Source organism: Gorilla gorilla, chromosome 10, assembly GCF_029281585.2.
Source record: "Gorilla gorilla gorilla isolate KB3781 chromosome 10, NHGRI_mGorGor1-v2.1_pri, whole genome shotgun sequence".
In the NCBI taxonomy this organism is placed as follows: domain Eukaryota; kingdom Metazoa; phylum Chordata; class Mammalia; order Primates; family Hominidae; genus Gorilla; species Gorilla gorilla.
In genome coordinates, this window is record NC_073234.2 from 139,803,380 (window position 1) to 139,823,874 (window position 20,495).

Genomic DNA, 20,495 nt, shown 5'->3' on the forward strand with positions numbered 1-20,495 from the left:
CCACGTCATGCACTTTGGTTTCCTAAAACCAGGACAAGGACTCACATCAGGGCAGCACACTGGAAATTTTAGTTCTAACCCAGGTTTTCCACCTCGGCCCTCCTGACAGCTGGAGCTGGACCCTTCTTTGCTGTGGGGCTGTCCTGTGCACTGTGGGCTGTTGACAGCATCCCTGGCTTCAAAGCACTAGAAGCCAGGAGTACACGCCTCCCCAGTGTGTCCCCCACCAAGTTAGGACAATGGAAAATGTCCCTAGAGAGTTGGAGGGAAAATTTCCCCCAATTGAGAACCACTGCCATATAGGGAATGAGCTCCCCGTTGGAGGATGTGTTCAAGCAGAGAGGAGATGGCCACATGGGGCAGCATCCTGCCTTGGGTGACTTTCAAGAACACAAGCATCAGAGTTAGAATATGACTTTGGAGTCAGAATGTTGGGTGTCAAACAGCAACTTTACTACCAAGCTGCCGTGGGACCTCCTTTCTGAGCCTCAGTTTGCACATCCACAAAATGGAGACCTTCTGCATTGATGATTCTCAAAGGCATCTGGCACAGACAACGGGTCCCCAAATCTCAATATCCCTCTTCTCTTTCTAGGGTTCCAGGAGCAGATTCAACGGTAAGGGTCCTACTATGTCCCAAGACCTGGACCAGTGAGCTCTGAGTCTCTGGCTGGACTTGCTTGGCTGGGGACATCCCCTGGCAGAGGGCAGCACCTGCTACCCCGGGGTGTTCACCGCAGATCCTGGTCTTTGTGGAGGGCAACAGCAAGACGCCCTGATCTGATGAGCTCCCCCCGAACTTCCCAAAGCAAATACTCTGAGCAGCATCTCCCTGCCGTGCTTTAAGACACCTGTACACTAACAGTGTGGCACAACAGGTGCTAAGTCAGGTGACAGCTCGGGGCAGCCACCTCTCCCATCAGGAAAGCACAGGATTCCTGCAGCATCCTGGCGGGAAAAGCCCCCCAACAGGCAGCTAATACAAGTGCACCCCTTTCTGTATCCAGCCCTAACATCAGATGGTCCATGTGAGAACTGGGTTTGTACTGCAGACATCAGTGGCTTACTGAATACCACAATAAATGATTTAAAAAGGGGGGGCTCTCCATGGTGAAACTGAGGCATCTGATTTTTTTTTTTGAGAAGGGGTCTTGCTGTATTGCTCAGGCTGGAGTGTAGAACACTGTCATAGCTCACTGCAGCCTCAAACTCCCGGGCTCAAGTGATCTTCCTGCCTCCCAGTCCCAAGTAGCTGAGACTACAGGTATGTGCCACCATGCCCAGCCAATTTTTAAATTTTCTGTAGAGACAGGCCTTTTTGTCCAGGCTGGTCTCAAACTCCTGGGCTTGAGCTATCCTCCCACCTTGGCCTCCCAAAATGCTGGGTTGACAGGCAAGAGCCACCGTGTCCAGCTTGATGTTTTTGAGCTATAGTATTTTAGAGGTGCCATCTTCAGGGATATGGACAGAGAACAGAAATCCAGCTGTTGGCCCCTGCTCTTGGGAGAATACACTGGACAAACTCCCATTAACAGGGAAGCTTCTGTTTGCATAACGTCTGCTTCCAGGACATGAGCCTGTAGCCTCTTGCTCTTGGCCAGTGAACTCTACTCCCAAGATGGGCAGGAAGTCCCTGGAGGATCAGGGAGCTGCGACTTCCTTGACCTCCCTTGCCAGCTGGGAACCACGTGGTCCCTGCCTGTGGCACCTACTCGGTTAATAAACGGCTCTGTGCGTGCAGGCCACACGCTGACTTCCTCACTATCTGGTAGTGAGACTGCACGGAAGTTTGACCCTTGCCTATCTCTCATGTTTTGGCAGCTGGCTGTCTGCCAAAAGCAATCAAAGAGATGTGTGTAACTGGGAGGTTCGAGGAAGGGCGCGGGTCATGGCCACTCAGGAACCCAGAGCAGGTGGATGCCTGGGAACTTCAAAGTTCCCTACGACTTCAGGAGAATGACTCTCCCAGGAATACTGTTAGCAAACGGGAAACGGAGTCAGGGCAGGCCGCTGCCTGTCTGAGTAGGTGGTGGAGCTGGCACCCGAGGGCCCTCAGCCTGACTTTTGTCCAAAGCACTTGCCCTTCCCACTCAGCACAGCTGCCTTTGAAAGCTCAGATTTTTAAAACCTACAGATTTCAGAGAAGGGCACAGTGTAAATGGCTCCTCTGTGGTGGGATTTGACGCTGCCTGAGTGAAAAACACCTCCCTGTGGACCATCCTGTTGCCCGAAGCTCCACTGTTAGAACATGCATGCACGTGTGCACGTGTGTGGACCCACGCTCTGTCACTGTGTTCTAGAGCCAGACACACGTGGCACAAAACCTTGGGTCCACAGCTCACCAGCTGCAAGGCTGGGGCACCAGTCCTGGCACGATTCAGGAACCCTCTCATGCTCTGTCTTTGCACATGCTGTTCCCTGAGCCTAGAATGCTGTTCCCTGAGATTCCCGCATGGCTTGCACCCTCAATTTCTTCTGGCCACAGGTGACATGTCACCTTCCTCACCTGTCTAAGCAATGTCCGTGGCCAGGCATTCTCAGCCGCGGTACGCTCACATTCTGCCTGCCTGCTCGGTTTTCACCAGCCTACTTATTTACCTTGGTCTGTTTCCTTCCACTACATGGCAGCTCCCTGAAGGCAGAGTTTTGAGCTGTGCTTGGCAATCCCAGTGCCTGACTCCATGCAGACTAGATGAAAGTTCATGGAGTGAACTGCTGTCCCCCAGTCATCACCCCATCGGCTGAGGCTAATGGTTTGGTGACAATGAGGGGTTATAAGATGGGCTGGCCCCGTGCTGGTCCCAACCCGTCCTTCATGCCACACCCCAGGACACCTACGTGGGTGATGGAGCCGCGGTATGTGATGGCGCTGTCCGAGGGCACCCGTGTGCTGGGAATGCCTTTGGTGATGCTTCCGCCTGGAACTGAGCCCAGAGCTGTCCCTGGAAGACACAAGATGTGGGGCTGAGGGGGTGTCTGTGGCCCTTCCTTCCCCAGGTCCCAGTCCTGAGAGCCACCCTGACTGAGCGACCCACAAGTTGTGCTAGTTGTTTCAACGCAGAGGGAGTCCCCCTACCCCTAAATGGTGAGGGAGACGGCTGTGAAGAGGGGCCCCCAGACCCTCGGGGAGATGACACTTCCCAGCAGGTTTTGAATAAAGGGCCCTTTGGGCACCCGAGGAACAGGGGCAGATGCTGGGGGCCCAGGGCAGAAGGGCCCTCACCTCTCAGCACGGACGCCTCCTGGGCCGTGGGCACCCCCAGGCTCTCCGGTGGCCCAGCCTGGCCCCGTGGGGACAGCTGCTCCTGCTTCACTCCGCTGAAGGGTGCTGAGGACCAGTAAGAGGAGCGAGTCACGTGCTGCCGGGGCAGGGTCCCGGGAGGCTTGTCCCCACCCAACCTGAGCCAGGGGCTGGGAAGCGCTGCCCCTCCCCACCATGTGCCAGCCAGGGCTGCTGAGGGGGGACCTCCCAGCTGCTACCTGGAGTACCGTGGGCCAAGATACCCCTTCCTCCCCCGTCCCACCCACAGGACAGCCAGAGCCCAGCCTGAGCCACCCAGATGGATGGGCCAGGAGCCTTACCCAGCTTTTTGGGGTCCATGGGCAGGGGCAGCCCCATGGTGACGGGGCCCACCGGGGCCTTGGCATGCTCTGAGTACGGGACGTGGAGCTGGACCGACATTCCCTGTAGGGGCGGAGTTGTGGGGTCACAGGGGCACCCTGCTCCCTCCCCCACAGTCCAGAGTGCCTGACGCTCCTGTTCAAAAAGCCCATGTGTGGGTCAGAGGCTGGGGCTGCTGTCCAGCTGTGTGACGGCAGACAAGTCACTGCTACTCCCAAGCCTCGGCCCCCTCCCCTGTGAAGGGGCCATGCCCTCTGAGCCCCTTGCATTTGCCCTTCCATTTTGCAGTGGGGGAAACAGGAGGTTAAGTAACTTGCCTGAGGCCACACAGCCTGGTTCCTGAGCCGTGCCCTTGACTGCAATACAGAGTGACCCCCCAGGGACGAGGCCCTGAGTGCCTGGGGCAGGACCCAGCCAGCTCAGACCCCAGATGCCTGAGTGGAGATGACCCAGGCCCCCGAGAGCCTGGCCCCCACCCAGACTTCATTGGTCCCATTGCCCCCACTTTACAGATAAGAAGACCGAGCCCCCAAGAAAGGAAGGGCTACCACTCACCTGGGAGATGGCACCTATTTGCCTCTCGAGGACGCTGGGGTGCTTGGCAGAGGAGATGAGGGGAGGCGGGTTGGAGATGGTGGGCGGGCGCGGCAGGACGGGCCGGGCAGTGTCATGGAGGCCCAGGGGCAGTGGGTGACCTGTGGAGCACATGTCTGTCCATTGTGGGGCCCAGAAGCGGTCACGTCCCTGCCGGACACACACTCCAGGCTGCACTCCACCTCTTCCCTGTCCTGGCCAGGAAGTGCCATCCACGCGCGCCCCTCTATTGCCCTGCCTGGCTCTGTCCTCATTAGTGACCCGAGTCCTAGGTGCAGACACCACTATCCTGGGGAAGCCTCCCACCTCACCCACTGCCCAGGCCCTGATCCAAGCGCCCTCAACTCTCATCTGGATCCCCTAACTGTCTCCCCATTTCCACTGTAGCCCCCAGTAGCCCCTTCCCCTTATAGGAACCAAAAGGACCTTTTTGGAAAAGTCTACTGGTGCACACCCTCCCCGTGCTGTGTGCCCTCGATGGCTCCCACTGTCCTCAGGAGAAAGTCTTAGCCTCCGACTTGGCCTTCAGGCTCGCCTGACCTGGCCCCTGGGTCTCCCCAGCTCACTGGGCACCGAGCTTTGGCAGTGGTGGCCAGATTCAGTGTCTCAAGCTTTGCCTGCTCTCTCCTGCCTCTGGGCTTTTGCACTTGCTGTTCCGACTGCCTGGCATGACTTTCCCTGTTCTTCTGGCTCCCTTGGCCCACGCATCCCTCGGGACCAGCCTTTACCAACAGCAGTCTGTACCAGCCCCCTGCTGTGCTGCTTTACAGCTGGTGAGGCCCAGCAGGACTGCAGGACCTAGAACAGGGCCGAAATGCAGCCTCACAGAGTCTGTGAACCAAGGTAGTGCCTCTGCTCCCTCCCCAGGCTCTTCTACCATCTGCCCACTCTCTAGCTCTAAGCCGTCAATGGAAAACATAGCTCCCACTCTAAGCCTGCCCCTCGCCAGCTCAAGCACCTGCTGTGGCTCCCTCTTGCCAGTGGCTTCAATCTCAATCCCGGGGCAGCTTTCTTAAAAGATCTCCCCCTTTCCCTCCACTGACCAGGCTGTCCCTCCAGCCAGGTCCCATGAGGCTTTAAGATGCTTCTGTGTACAGCTCTGAGCCAGTGCAAACAGTGCAAACAGCGATTGTGCACTGGCTGAAGAAGCCCAAGCTCAGGCGGAGCTACTTACCAGGTGGAGCGTAGGAGAAGGCTGAAGGGTCCGGGGCATGTGGGGAGGCCTTGATCACCTCACGGGGGGGCACGGGGAAGGGCAGGCCGGAAGTCCAACAAGGGGGGTCCCCAGGCAGCTTCTGGGCCTCGGCTGCGAAGGCTGGGAAGAACACAGGCTTCTCTGCTGAGGGCAGGAGGTGGGGCAGTCAGACCTCGGGAGCCCTGGCTGACCCTACTCAAATGGCCTTCCTGCACCCACAGTAGTGGTGGCCTGTGACGGCCTGGGCTCCTCCGGGAAGCCCCCCAAGTCTGCCTGCCTGGGCGCTGCTCTGTAACCCCATGGTATTCTGCTCAGCAGGGGAGGGGGTCTCGAGGTCTGAGCTGGGGGCTCTCAGCTGCCCCTGAGGACGAGAATGGGACCCTCTGGCTTTGCAGCCCCACAAGCACTCAACCAAGCCCAGCAAGCCAAGGTCCCTGAACAGGCCTCTAAGCCAGGAGGTGGCAAACGGTATCTCAGAGGGTCTGTCTGCCCCCTAATTTTTTTGAGACAGGGTCTCCCTCTGTCACTCAGGCTGGGGTGCAGTGGTGCTGTTACGGCTTACAGCAGCCTTCACCTCTGGGCTCAAGTGATTCTCCCACCTCAGCCTCTCAAGTAGCTGGGAATACAAGTGCCCACCACCACACCATGCCTGGCTAATTTGTTTTACTTTTGTAGAGATGGGGTCTTGCTATGTTGCCCCAGGCTGGTCTTGAACTCTTGGGTTCAAGGGATCTTCCCACTTCAGGCTCCCAAGTAGCTGGGACTACAAGCACGTGTCACCACACCACGCTTGGCTAATTTATATTTTGTTTTTGTAGAGATGAGGTCTTGTTATGTGTGCCCAGGCTGGTCTTGAACTACTGGGCTCAAGAGATCCTCCCACCTTGGCCTCCAGAGTGCTGGAATTACAGGCGTGAGCCCCCACACCTGGCCCCGCCATCTGACTTTGTAAATACGCTTTTACTGGAGCGTGGCCACATCTGTGCATTTATGTATTGTCTATGGCAGAGCTGAGTCCTTGCAACAGAGATTGTCTGGCCCACAAAGCCTAAAATGTTCACTCTCCGGCTCTTTGCAGGAAAAGCTTGCTGGCCTGTGCTCTACACAATGTTGAAGGAGGTAACCTGTGATGTGTGTGTGCGTGCACGTGTATGTGTAAGTGTGTGTGAGTGCATGGATGTGTGCCTGTACACAATGTTGAAGGAGGTAACCTGTGATGTGTGTGTGTGTGCGCAGGTGCGTGCATGTGTGTGTGAGTGCACGGATTGTGTGTGTGCCTGCACACAATGTTGGAGGTAACCTGTGATATGTGTGTGTGTGTGCACATGCGTGCACGTGTGTGTGTGAGTGCATGGATGTGTGTGTGTGCCTGTACACAATGTTGAAGGAGGTAACCTGTGATATGTGTGTGTGTGCGCGCATGTGCGTGCATGTGTGTGTGAGTGCATGGATGTGTGTGAGTGCATGGATGTGTGTGTGTGCGTGTACACAATGTTGAAGGAGGTAACCTGTGATATGTGTGTGTGCGTGTATGTGCATGTGTGTGTGAGTGCATGGATGTGTGTGAGTGCATGGATGTGTGTGTGTGCCTGTACACAATGTTGAAGGAGGTAACCTGTGATGTGTGTGTGTGTGCACACGTGCGTGCATGTGCGTGCGAGTGCATGGATGTGTGTGTGCGCCTGTGTGTGTGTGTTGTGGCGGGCAGTGGGGGGTTATAAGCCCCGACCTTCCAGGTAACAACCACAGAGTCAGCCTCAGTTTGCTGAGTGGTACTCAGCACAGGCACTGTGCTCAGCATCCCACGGCCTCCATGAGCCTCCCGTTAAGCTCACACAGAGACTGCTGCCAGACACATTTTACAGAGGGGAAACTGAGGTACAGACACACCAATGGGCTCATCTGAGTTCACCAGCAAATACTTAGCCGAGTCAGGATCAGAAGCCCACTGGGCCAGTGCAAGCAGCGGTTGTGCACTGGCTGGCTGAGAAGCCAAGCTCAGGCAGGGCTACTTACCAGGCGGAGCGTGCAAAGGGCATTACCGAGAGGTCACGCTCTCTCAGGGCTCCACGGCTGACAGGAATGTAAGTGTGTTCACTCATTTATTCTCACAGCACCCTACAAGGAACTGACTGATTGTCCCCATTTCACAGACGGGAAAATGGAAGCCGAGAGGTTAAGCCACCTGGTCAAAGGCCCCAGCTAGCAAGTGGCAGATAGCGGCTTCGAACCCAGGCACTGGGGCTGCAGACCGTGGCCTTAACCCGGACTGCTATGCCACACTGGCTGCGGCAGACAAGCAATAATGGTTCCTAGATTTCAGGCCTGGGGAGATCCTGTAAACTCAGCGGGGCCCAGGGGCTCAGGCCTGGCTTCATGGCATCTTCCTGCCGGCCTCTCGCCCTTTGCTGAAATCTGTCCTCAGCTCTGAACCTCTCCCTGAGGACCAATCCTAAGGAGAGATAACCGGCCGAGAAGTTGAGCAGAGACACAACTTGGGAATGACGGAGTCCTCTGGGTTCTGGGACAGGAATGGCAGGCAGGTGTCATCTATCACGCCGCCTCCAGATGAACAAAGGAGGTTCTGAGGGCCCATCAGGGTGTGACAGCGGAGGAGAGTGCTAAGATCAATTAATGATGCCTGCTGTGAGCAGAGCAGGTGGGCAAGGAGGCCTATGTACCAAATCGCCCCCAATTCTCTCCTTGAAGACTGTTTCCCCTGGACTTGTGCCCTGGCGAGGTGGGCAGCCCACAGGAGGCAGGGGGCACAGATGCAGGGGAATTCTCATTCTTAACCAGTCCCCAGTGGAGGCATCTGTACAGGGCCTGCCTCAGATCTGGAGATCCTGCAAACGACCTGGACCTGGCCCCTCTGGCTACCCAGCCCTGTACGCCTCTGGTGCTTCCTCCAGCCCAGTTCCAGAGAGTTGGGAGGGAGAGGAGGGGAGCTGTTCGATGCTGGAAGGCAAACTGGGGCTAGGCCAGGCTGGGCGGGCGGCCGAGAGCCTGGAGAGACAACCTGTTCCTCCAGCTGGGCCCAGGGGGCCCCGAGGGACCTGCTTGGCTGAGCCGCTCTGTGTGGGAGCCAGGGGCAGAATAGGCTGGCTTCCTGAGAGACCAGAGAGGTAGCACTGGGTGTCAAGTTCATGTGTGTCCCTGCGGGAGCTGAGCTGCAAGCCAGGCTGTGCAAGAAAGGCATGCAGGGCCTGACGCCAGGTGCACCATCCCCACGGGGAATGAGGCCAGGAAACAGCACAGGCCCTGGCCACACCAACGGGCTGAGTGCCAGCCGCGGGAACTGCTGGCCGGTGGCTCCCTTTCTCCCAGGACAGGGGCCTGCGACCTGGCTCAGCAGGACCTGGCTGGCGCCGTGCAGTTCCAGCCCTGATCAGATCTGACACTGGCCAAAGCTGCTGGGGCCCCTGACATGGATACATAGCTCCTTCCCGGGCTGGCGCCCCAAACCTGCAACGTCTCCCAGAGCCACACCCTGGGCCGCACACTGTACCCTGGCCCCAGGCAGCCCAGCCCTGGTCATGGGGCATCCCAGTTCCAGCGAGACATCCCTGGCGTCATCCCCACACTGGGTTCAACACCCCACTGGCTTTGCCTCCAAAACAAACTCCCAATGCGCACTTCCTTCCACCTCCACAGCCACCTGTGCAGTTCAGGCAGCCTCTGTCGCCTGCCAAGAGCTGCGCTGTGACCTCCCGCTTCTGCCCTTGACTCAACAACGGCCAGACAGAGCTTTCCAAGATATAAATCAGATAACAAGCACCTCCTTCCCCTTCCACAACACACGCTCACTTCAAATCCCTCCAGCAGCCCCTGCCACACCTGAGACAAAATCCACTGCCCGCTGTGGCCTGAGAGGCCCTACACAATCCGGTCCCCACCTCCCTCACTGTCCACCCGCCCACCCTTCCCCGGCCACAACCACCCCCGGCGACTCCTCACACACCCCGAGCATGTTTCCACACCAGGGCCTCTGCATGTGCTGTTCCCTCTGCCCGCAATGCCCACCCAGAGATCTCCCACGGCGGGGCTGCTTCCCACTCCACAGGGCCCTTCCCGGAGCCGCCTCTTCACTCAACCTGTTTTGTTTCTCATGGTGGATGAATGACTCTAAAACCATCTTGCTTCGTTACGTGTTCCCTGGTTTAACATCCTCCTCACTCAAAAAAACAGCAGCTCCCCAGAGCAGAGACTTCCTCTTCTCCCTACCTAATCCCCGCTCTGCCAGCATGGTGCCTGGGGCCTTGGGTTTTCAACAAATGTCCTGACCCAGCAGCCTCCGGTGGACCCCGGAGGCAGAGGTTGCAGTGAGTGGAGATTGTGCCACTGCACTCCAACCTGGCGAGAGTGACACTCCGTCTCAAATAAAAAAAAAAGAAAAGAGAAGGGGCATGTCACACCCAAGGCAGTGGGGAGGGGACAGCTGATGGTAGCTCCAGTCACCCGGATTTGTCCCTGGGCTGTGCTGGTCAGGAGGTCGGCCTGGTGTTCTGCTGCCCTCAGACCTTTGGAGCAGCCTGCCAGCAAGCGCCGGGGCTAGCCCAGGGTGGGGAACCTCTGGGGAGGCAGCCCCCAACACCTGCAAGGCACAACAGCACCTGCTGTGTGCCAGGCTGACCTGGAGAAGATGCCTCTTTGGGGACACAGGTTCAGAATTTCTTGGGCCTAGTGGGAAGTGGGGCAGAGATTGAAGATCCAGAGAACAAGCAATCACGCCCGCCTGTCTCCTGACCTTGAGCTTCACGTGATGACAATGAGGTGTGCCTGGGGCAGTCCCTGTGACACAGCAGCTCCGGAGTCACCCCCAACCCTGGCTCCTGGTGAACCCAGAGACCTGGGCCTGGAGCAAGGTCAGGATGCCAGCTGGGGAGGGCAGCCCTTCCTGCCCAGGCCCCAGAGCTGCTGCCAGCCGGGTGCTGGGCCCCATCTGTGATTCCAGAAGCTCCTGCGTGGACTGATTCACACTGAATCAGAGGCTGGGCTGTAGACATGTTTTTGCGTGTTCACAATGCTTTTGAAAATTTTGAGAAGTTGCCAGTGTTGAGAAACCAGGGGGATTTCACATAAGAAGATGGATTTCTGGCTTTGCTGGAAGAACCACCCCAGGCCTGATTTGCCACGGGGTGACTCTTGGCCAAGGCCAATACATGCCCACTTTAGAGAAAACGAATTCTCCAATTTGCCGCAGTCCCTACCATTCCCAACTGCCTCCCCCTGCTCAACTGTTCTATTCGTTTACTTTGCTTTCCCTGCCACTGTGGCCATGGGGTTTGCAGCAGCTGCTCTAGACACACAAACATCCCTTGCCCGTCAGTCCCCTGCTGCCCCAGCCCCACTCAGCCACTGGTGTGCACTCACCCTCCTTGTCGGCGGGGGGTGCCGGGCTCCTGCTCTTGCCCCGGGGGCTGCTGCCAGGCTGCTGAGGGGCGTCGCTCTCCGGCTGCAGGTTTTGCGGTGGCGGTGGGGCTGGGGGAGCTGGCTTGGTGGGAGCTGCATCCTCCCGGGGGGGCTCATGGACTTTGGTGACCTGCTGAGGGAAGCAGGCAGAAGTGAGCATCCACAGAGGGTGTCTGAAAGTGACAGGGTCAGGGAGAGACATGCACGCGACCAGCCTGGAAACCAAGGCCCGGGAAAGCCAGCGACATGCTCAAGGTCCCAGGTGCGGCAAGAAGGGGAGGTCTTAGCACAGAGCACATGGGGGAGCCCACCTCCCAGAAGGCCTGGCCCAGCTGCCCGGTGGTGAACAGGGGGAACCCACCTCCCCAGAAAGCCTAGCCCAGCTGCCTGGTGATGGACAGGGGGAGCCCACCTCCCAAAAAGCCTGGCCCAGCTGCCTGGTGGTGAACAGGGGACCCACCTCCCAGAACCTGGCCCAGCTGCCTGGTGATGGACAGGGGAGCCCACCTCCCAGAAAGCCTGGCCCAGCTGCCTGGTGGTGAACAGGGGGAGCTCACCTCCTAAAAAGCCTGGCCCAGCTGCCTGGTGGTGAACAGGGGGACCCACCTCCCAGAACCTGGCCAGCTGCCTGGTGATGGACAGGGGGAGCTCACCTCCTAAAAAGCCTGGCCCAGCTGCCTGGTAGTGAACAGGGGGAACCCACCTCCCCAGAAAGCCTAGCCCAGCTGCCTGGTGATGGACAGGGGGAGCCCACCTCCCAAAAAGCCTGGCCTAGCAGCCTGGTGGTGGACAGGAGGCTAGAGCCTGCTGTGACCCTCTCCTCCAGCTCCTTCTGTGGACCCAAATCCTCTGGGTCTCAGGGAAGCCAGGACTGAGCAACAGGATTCTGTGGGCCTTGGGGACTGGGCCGTGTAGCCTGACATGCCCTGAGCCCATCACTCAAAGTCCCAAGGGACCACCAGCCTGGTCAGCTCAGGGTCTTTTAGCCTGGAGCCCCCAGTTGCAACTGGGAAGCCCAGACTCACCTCCCTGGAGAAGGCACCTCCAAGGGCCCACCCACCCAGCTGAGAGAACCTTCCAGGAGGGTGTTCCCAGAGGGCCCCAGGATCAGAACTGGTAGGCCACCCTTCCCTGGCCAAGCTGTTGCTATAGCTGAGTGGGTGGGAGAACCTCCTGCCTCCCCATGACCCAGTATCTAATCTGGGGGTTCAAGGGTGCTGCGGGGTAGAAGGGGGGAGACTTTAGGCCGCCAGTTCCCGCCTTCACTGGGAGCCCCACCCGGTACACCTGCCAGCTTCCCCAGCTGTTCCCACCTCAGCTCCACAGGGATTTCTCCAGGAAACAGAAGCGGATGAGCTAGGCTGCAGGTGCACGCTCCCGCCCGTGGGATTCTCTGTCTCAATGAATGGGAAAGTCAAGGTCAGGGTGGACTCTGTGGGGCTCTGGGGGTGGGCACTCACGATGGGGGGGATGGCAGCCGCTCGCTGCTTCAGCTGCTTCAGGTCCAGTGGCTTCTGGGGTGAGGCATTGGCCCGGGGGTCGCCAGTCGGGGTGAGGAGGCTGGGCCTTGGGGACAGCAGCCTGTGGGCACACAAGCACCATCAGCTGGGGGCCCACAGCCGGACTCTCCCAGGGTGGGGGTCTGCCCGGTTTTGATGGCCTCTCCTGTCTCAAGCCCTGGGGACGAGGCTAAGGCCCTGAGACATGAGGCGACTGTGCAGGTCACCCAGATAATGTCAACGGTTTCTCTTGGGAAAACAGACCAAGATTTGGGGCCAGGGGAGGGGAGGCACGAGTGGGCGGGCAGGTGCCTCCTCACTCACTCCCCTGGTTCTTGCAGGCCCCATCAGGGGCCAAGCCAGCCTCCCACCCCAGCCTAGAGGCCAGCCGGGCAGTGCTAGAGGCCCAGGCTGGGATCAAACATCCCCAAAGACATCTCCAGGCAAGGAAAATCCCAGAGAAGCCCAGACCTGGGGCCCACACCACACGTGGCCCTTCAGAAGCTGCCAGAAAGCCAAAGAATCAGCCCGATTCAGGGACAGAGAAATGAAGAGATTCACCAAGAGATTCCTCATCACTCGAATCTGAGAGGCTCGGGTGCCAGGGCAAGACAGTGGGCATGGAGCCGAATGAGCTCCGGTTACCAGAGGCAGGAGTGGGGGAGCTGCACCCACTTCTAGACTCTCTCCCACACACTATCCACGAAGGACGAGGACATGATAACAAGGGCCCAGGCCACAGACTTTGTGTGGAGGGGCAGGTAGAGCCTGCCCACTGTCTACTAATTAGCCACAGTCGCAGTTCCTTCCTCTGTCTGCTACTGAGATGCGCGACCAGAGGCCGACACAGGGCACACGGTGCCTGGCAGAGCGCGCATTGGGGTGTGGCTCCCAAGCTGTTCAGTGGGTGCCGTTTCCTTCAGGAAGCCTTCCAGAATTTCTAAGTCCCCAACACCGGGCATAGCACCTGCCATAATCCCCATCTGGCATGAGGTCTCCGAGGGCAGGAACTGGATCTGCTCCAGCCTGAGAACCCTTCACCTGCCCAGTGTGGCTTCCCGGGGCTGCCCAGTTCTTGACTCCCTCCTGCAACCTGCATTTGCTAGGCACAAAGCAGCCTAGCCTGCATTTGGGTGTATGGAGGCAGCCTGGCCTGCATTTGGGGGTATGGAGGCAGCCCGGCCTGAGTTTGGGGGTATTTGGAGGCAGCCCGGACTGTGTTTGCGGGTATGGAGGTGGCCCGGCCTGCTGCGGGTATGGAGGTGGCCCGGCCTGCGTCTGCAGGTATGGAGGTGGCCCGGCCTATGTTTGGGGGTATGGAGGTGGCCCGGCCTGCGTTTGGGGGTATGGAAGCAGCCCGGCCTGCGTTTGGGGGTATGGAAGCAGCCCGGCCTGTGTTTGGGTGTATTTGGAGGCGACGCAGAACCCAGTCTGTGTCCTAGGTCTTCCGAGCTAGTGAAATGACCACATGGCAGGCGTGAGGGCAGCAGCCATGGGACTGGAATTCAGCCAGAGGGCAAAACTTCTGGGTGCCAGAAGCCGGCAGGTCCTGTCGGCACAGCCCCTACTCTGTGCTGTGACCACAGTGACGATGTCCTATGCAGACTATAAGTCACAGCCTACTGGCCTCGAGGTGAGAGCTGTGACAACAGGGACACAGCTCACACCACCCCAGTCCCCAGCTGCCAGTGCGGGATGCCTGGTGCCCAGAGGCACCCATCTCCTTCCTGCAGATGAGCAGGGCCGATGCCCAGGGTGCTGAGGCCCCTGCCGGCAGTCCCCTCTTCAATCTCTGCCATAGCAGGACCATGGGGCCACCGGCATGTGACCGGCCTGTCCTGTAGGTACCAGCCTGCTGCCTGCATCTGCCACACACTCAGCTGAGCGGGGAGAGCAGACACAGACTCGGTGACGCCTGCTTAGGCTGCCCATGGCGCACAGACAGGGGCCAGACGAGGAAGGTCACCCTGACTTCTGCATGCACCTCCACCGCCCCCACCGCCGGCCCACTCTCCTCCCTCCCCTCCCTCCACCTGTCCAGACCCTGCTTGATCTCCCAGGACCACCTAAAGCCTCTCCTTTGGCCGCTGCCATGCCTCACTCCCTGGACCTGGGCCCAGCTGTGCTCTCCCCGCCATCCTCAAGGTACAGACAAGGTACCCTGACCCAGGTCCAAACACAGATGGTATCACCTGTCCCAACATTCTCCACCTGCGGCTTCAACTGCCGCCACCCCCATGTCCCTCCCCGCAGGTTTACCTACCACCATCCTTTTCAACCAGCTCGCACTTGCAAGCTTAAATTTAAAAGAGAATGCTGCAGCCACTTTGGAAAGCAGTCGGTGAGCCCTCATTGCCCTAAACCCAGCACCGCCACTCCTAGGCACACACCAGGCAAATGAGAGCAAACGTCTATGCAGAAACCTGCACGTGCCCATCACCGCAGCACCGCCCAGCCCACAACAGCCAGAAGGCAGAGACAACCCGACATCCACCAAGAGACGAATGAGGAGACAAAGCGTGCCCTGTCCGCACGATGGAACACGTGGCCATCAAAAGGCATGAGGCTCTGACACGGGCTATGACGTGGGTGGACCCTGAAGACACGATGCGCGTGAAACAGGCTAGTCGCAGAAGGCCTCTGGTGTAGATTCCGTTTCTGTGAAAAATCCAGAACGGGCCAATCCATCCAGACAGAAAGGAGAAGAGTGGGTGCCAGGGCTGGGAGGAGGGAGGATGGGGGTGATTAGTGATGGGCATAGGGTTTCTTTCTTAGTATAACACTGAATATACTAAGAAGAACTGAATGATACACGTTTTTTTTGAGACAGGGTCTTGCTATGTCACTCAGGCTGGAGTGCAGTGCTGCAATCTCACTGCAGCCTCGACCTCCTGGGCTCACGCAATCCTCCCACCTCAGCCTCCGGAACTGCTGAGGCTAAAGGCACACATCACCGTACCTGACTGATTTTTGCATTTTTTTTTTTTTTTTTTTGGTAGAGCCAAGGTTTCTCTATGTTGCCCACGCTGGTCTTGAACTCCTGGGCTCAAGCTATCCTCCTGCCTTAGCCACTCAAAGAGCTAGGATTGCAGGTGTGTGCCACTGTGCCTGGCCTAAATGATACCCTTTCAATGGTGAAATGTATGGTATATGAATGATATCTTAATAACTGTTACAAAATGAAATGAGGACCATACTATATGCTAGCCATAAAGGGTTCGACGTATCAGCTGTATTTTCTCTATGAACAGTAAAAATAATATTTTTATATGTGTGTACAAATAGAAAAATAAAATATAAATTTTAAGGTTGAAATGCAAACATTTGTATATGTGTAAAGATAATTCTATAGAGACAAAAAATATGACTTTATAACATACACAAAACATGAGGTGCCACTGTCCCATGCAGTCTGCCCAAGAGCTCACGTTTTCTATGTGGGGCCTGAGTGCTCCCTGTGCCTTGGTTTCCCTGTGGCCCCTCACCTAGTAGGGTGTGGGCAGTCAGATTGGCAGGGGGTGAGCGGGGGCAGGGGCTGCTGCCCAGAAGCTCTCAGCAGGTACCCTCTGCGGGGTACACACACAGGCCCAAACCCCTCTTTCTTGAGCCCCCAGAGCAAGTGGGGACTGTGGTCATGGAGGTAGCACTTTATAGTTTACAAGAGGTCTTCTGATCCCAGCCAGAGCTCTCTCATGGGTAAAGAAGGCAGCAGCCAGCACAAGGGCTGGGTTCAAGTTCTCGAGGGGAACGAGAGTCCTAAGCCCCCAGAGGGAGCGGCCACCAATAGTGAAGGAGGAAGGTGGAAAACGCTCAGAGCTCAGGGCCCATCTGACCGCCCCTTGTCCCATAGCCATGCTGGAGGAGTGCCACCTCCAGAAGCCCTCCTGGCTGGCTCTCCCCACCCTCCACTCTCCCTTCTTTGTTTTATTTTATTTATTTATTTATTTTTTTGGAGACAGAGTCTTGCTCTGTTGCCCAGGCTGGAGTGCAGTGGCACAATCTTGGCTCACTGCAAGTTCTGCTTCCTGGGCTCAAGTGATCCTCCTGCCTCAGCCTCCCTAGTAGCTGGGATTGCAGGCACACACCACCATACCTGGCTAATTTTTTGGCATTTTAGCGGAGACGGGCTTTCACTATGTTGGTCAGGCTGGTCTCGAACTCTTGACCTCAAATGATCCACCCACCTTGGCTTCCCAAAGTGCTGGGATTACAGGCATGAGCCACCATGCCCGGCCTCTCTCCTTTGTTTTCTTGGAAGGCAGCCACTTCTATTTTCCTTTCTGGCGGCCTGGGTGGGGCGGGGACTCTCAGGGCCTGGCACAGAGCATGTGTCCGGGAGGGGCCCCGCCCTGCCTACCCAGCCCTGCAGTTGCGAGCAAAGGCTCGGATCCCCTCTTTGACCATGTGACTTAGCCAACTGTGCCTCGGTTTCTCAATCTGGAGAGTGGAGACGAAAGCTTCAAGGGCTGTCCGTGGGTGGGCGTGGGGATGCTGGTGGGTCGGGCCACCTTCTCCTCACTGTCGTTTTCCTTCCCACTCATGAAGGCCGGTTGGGGGGCGGGGCAGGAGAAGGGGAACAAGGGCCTGGGGACATTCATCAGGAACATGCTGGGCCTGCAACAGTACATCCCCTCTCCACCCAGCCCTTGCCTCAGTCTCCCCATGGTCATCAAGCTGGGACAATCCTCGCCACCATCCTAGGGCTAGGAGGGAGAGGGAGGGCTGGTTTGTGAACAGGCATCGCTTGCCTCTCCAAGGCCCCAAGATAAAACCCTGACCCGTCACTCCCACCCGTGGGGCCTGCCCACCTCTCTGACCTCTCCGCCCTCTCTGCCCTGGGCTGCTCACTCCACTCTACACCCTGCTATAGGCCTCTCTGCTGTCCACTGGACATACGCTCATGCGGCCACAGGGCCTTTGCACTGGTGGTTCCCAGGGGGTCTGGCTTTCCCTCACACTAAGGCTCTCATTGCCCTCCAATGTCACCTCCCCAGAGGCCCTCCCCGCCTGACCAGCCCACTCTCCCCCGCTCCCCATGCCCCATCTGCCCATCACCCACTCATCCCGTAAACAATGGTTTCCTTCTCCATGCCCTCACTAGAATGTAAGTGCCTGGAGTCAGGGCCTCGTCTGTGCAGTTTCCAGCGCCCCCGGCGCCTGGCGCATGCTGGTGCCATCAGTCACTTGCAGAATAAAGTAACAAAGGTGAAATTGCTGTTATGATCTTCCAAAATGCCAGAGAGACAGCTGAAGGAGCTGCACTCCAGCCCCCTCTTGGGTTGACCTCTAGGGGGTGTCCCAAAGCAGATCCAAAGGAGGGCAGCTAACCTCTGAGCGCCCACTGTGGCCCGTCATTAACTGAGTTATTCTTGCAATAAGCCATCCACGCCCACCTTACAGATGAGAAAACTGAGGCTTGGGGGAGGGGACTCCCAAGGCCAGGCCCTGCCAAAAAAGCACCCAGGCACCTTCTCTGAAGAGTAAGAGAGGGGAAGGCAGGCAGGCTCGGGGTTTTGCAATTGAAGCCACTATCTCCGGTCGTCTGCCAAGAAAACACCCAGGCAGAGCCACCTCGAAGAAAGTGCCGGCGGGCCGAAGGAGCATGTGATTTTCTCTCTCCCAAAGTCACCGGGGCGGGGGGCCAGATAAGAGTCATCTTGCGTCCATCCAGGAACACAGAGCTCCCCCACTGGGGCTGCCAGGTAGGAGGGATGATACTGGGCGGGCAGCCAGGAGCAGGGGTCGCCTGGGGGGCCCGCCCGTCCCACCAGCCCTTCCCGGGAGGCCCTGGCTGCCGGGGCCTACTCTGACGCATCTCGTCCGCGTCCTCCAGCGTCCGCCCAGCCCTGCGCAGTCGTGGCCGGCAGAGGGAGGGGTGGCGGGCTGCCGGCCAGGACGAGGTCAGCAGGCTGGCCAGAGTCCAGCCTCGTTCACTGAAAGGGCAAAGCAGGCCCCAAGGGCGGGGGCCTGGGCCTAGTCGCACAAGGCGGGACAAACCAGGTGTCCTGACTCCCAGCCGAGGACTCCTGCACCCCGGGGGCTGTGTGCTGGACACTGGGCAAGGGGTGGACGCACGCCAGGCCCAGCTCGGGGAGGGAGGACACGGCCCTGGGTGGGGCTGCAGGGGAGAGGACGGGAGGCTGCAAGTGCCCTGCGGGGCCTCAGGCCTAGCCTGAGCGTTCTGGGGACGGACAGGATGCAAGCTGATACCCCAGCTCCCCAGCCTGGGGCAGGCCACATGGACCCAAAATACAGACTCTGGGAGGCAGCTTATCAATGGGGCTGCCCCATGACCTCAGCGCTCCCCCGGCGAAGGCAGAAACATGTGTTTCTATGACTCTGTCCCCACGGCCAGCAGGAGCGGGGCGGGGAGCCGTCTGCCCTGACCCCGCTACCCAGGCACAATGGCCCTGGCTGCCTGCCTCCAGGGCAGACCCAGCCACACCATGAACACTGTATTCCAAGCTGGGACTGTCGGGCAAGAAGCTCAGGGGTTTGGTGCCCTCAGAAACCCGCAGGCCAGGCCTTTGCTCATCACAGGGTCAGGGTCAGGCCGTCCACTTCTCACACGCATGGGCGCGGTTCCTGTCGGCAGTGGTTCCTGGGGACCCTGAGATTTTGTTTTGTGGAACCTATAGAGATCCGGGTGAACCTCAGTTCCTAGGGAATGTCCTAGGACTTCCCCCTTTAACATGGCCCAGGGTGAACCCCAGGACCGAGACAAGGGCCCCGCATGACCCTGCGGGTCTGATTTTCCTCCTTCGCTTGCTCTGCCCAGGACCATTCCAAGGGACTTGGGAGAGGAGAAAACAGACCACACTGTAGTCAAAATAAAACGGCCCGCCTGCCCCACCAGAAAACAACTCCTCCAGCCATCCAGATGTGAGCAGGACGCAGTCTCCGTGGGTCTGCCCTCTGCCACCCGAGATTGGCCCTAACTTGGGTAGCCGTCTTTGGTTCTGGGCTGGAGGCCTTGAGGCCCAAAGCATCTGTGCTGAAAATGGGTAAAAGGTGGCATTCTCAGGGATGTGGGGTCACCCAGGCCAGGAGCAAAGACAGGCCAGAAAGGAAAGAACACACCTCAGAGACATCAACACCCAAACAGGATGGCACTGGGGTCCTCCAGGCCACCCCAGCTGGAGAGGAATTAGCAAGGGGAACCTCTGCACCTGTGATCCAAGGTGATCACCTGTGATCCTGAGCCCTGGACCCTTGGCTGATGGGAGATGAGCCACCAAAAACATGTTGAACCTGTGGCTTTTCCCCAACCCCACGGCCACCAAGCTTGCATCTCCATCACCAGCCCCAGGGCACTTGCAGCTGCCTCCTGACTGTGCCTCTCACTCCCAGCAAATCCCCCACATGGTTTCATGGGTAAATCACATCTGGCTCTCTTGGGAGAGGCTCGTAAAGGCCTTCTCACTGCCCTGAGAACAAAATGCAGCCCCCACCTGCCAGGGCGTGACTCAGTGCCCCCACCCCCGTGAGAGCTGCCCCCCGTCCTGCCAGGCTGCCCCCTCCCTGAGCCACCCTTTGGCATCTGAATCCACCAAGCTCATTCCCACCTCGGGCCTTCGCACTTGCTGTTCCCACCACGCTGAGGGTAGAACTGTGTCCCCCCAGAGAAGGTACGTTCAAGTCCTAACCCAGGGTCCTGTGAATGTGACCTTATTTGGAAATAGGCTGTTTGCTGATATAATCAAGTTAAGATGAAGCTGCACTAGATTAGGACAGCTGCCCATCCAATGCCTGGTGTCCTCAGAAGAAGAAAATGTGGACACAGAGATGCACAGGGTGAAGGTCATGTGACAGCAGAGGCAAAGACGGAGTGGCGTGCCAGCAATCACGACCGCCAGCAGCGGCCAGGAGCTGGAAGAGGCGGGATGGATCTGCCCAGAGGCTCGGAGGCTGCGTCTCGGCCTGCATGGTGCCCCCAGGCTCCTGGCCTCCAGGACTGTATTTGTTAAAAGCCACCTGGCTCGAGCTACCTTGTGAGGGCAGCCCTAGGAAGCGAGCAGGCTGCCTGGCACACTCTCTGCCCAGGGCTACCTCCTCCGTCCAGGTCTCAGCTTGGATGTCACCTCCTGGGGAGGTCCTCCTGGCCACACCTCCGCCCCTTCCTGGCCTGCATCTCCCATTCCTGGACTCTACTCCAAGTCTGCCTCCCTAACCA

The 20,495-nt window shown here is 58.3% G+C and overlaps 1 protein-coding gene across 37 annotated transcripts in view; it reads right to left on the reverse strand.

Moving 5' to 3' along the window:
* The window catches only part of NCOR2 (nuclear receptor corepressor 2), a 245,481-nt gene that overhangs the window by 27,038 nt on the left and 197,948 nt on the right, over positions 1–20,495 (reverse strand). For 27 of the 37 annotated variants that reach the window (XM_055358335.2, XM_055358347.2, XM_055358371.2 and 24 more), the window contains 7 exons: positions 12,284–12,404; positions 10,785–10,956; positions 5,391–5,555; positions 4,178–4,317; positions 3,583–3,685; positions 3,224–3,328; positions 2,839–2,942 (listed from right to left, as the gene is read on the reverse strand). In XM_055358335.2, coding sequence (XP_055214310.1) covers positions 2,839–2,942; positions 3,224–3,328; positions 3,583–3,685; positions 4,178–4,317; positions 5,391–5,555; positions 10,785–10,956; positions 12,284–12,404 — 910 coding nt within the window. The remainder of the gene's footprint in view (positions 1–2,838; positions 2,943–3,223; positions 3,329–3,582; positions 3,686–4,177; positions 4,318–5,390; positions 5,556–10,784; positions 10,957–12,283; positions 12,405–20,495) is intronic. The other 10 variants (XM_063694485.1, XM_063694482.1, XM_055358358.2 and 7 more) reach the window with 4 other exon arrangements.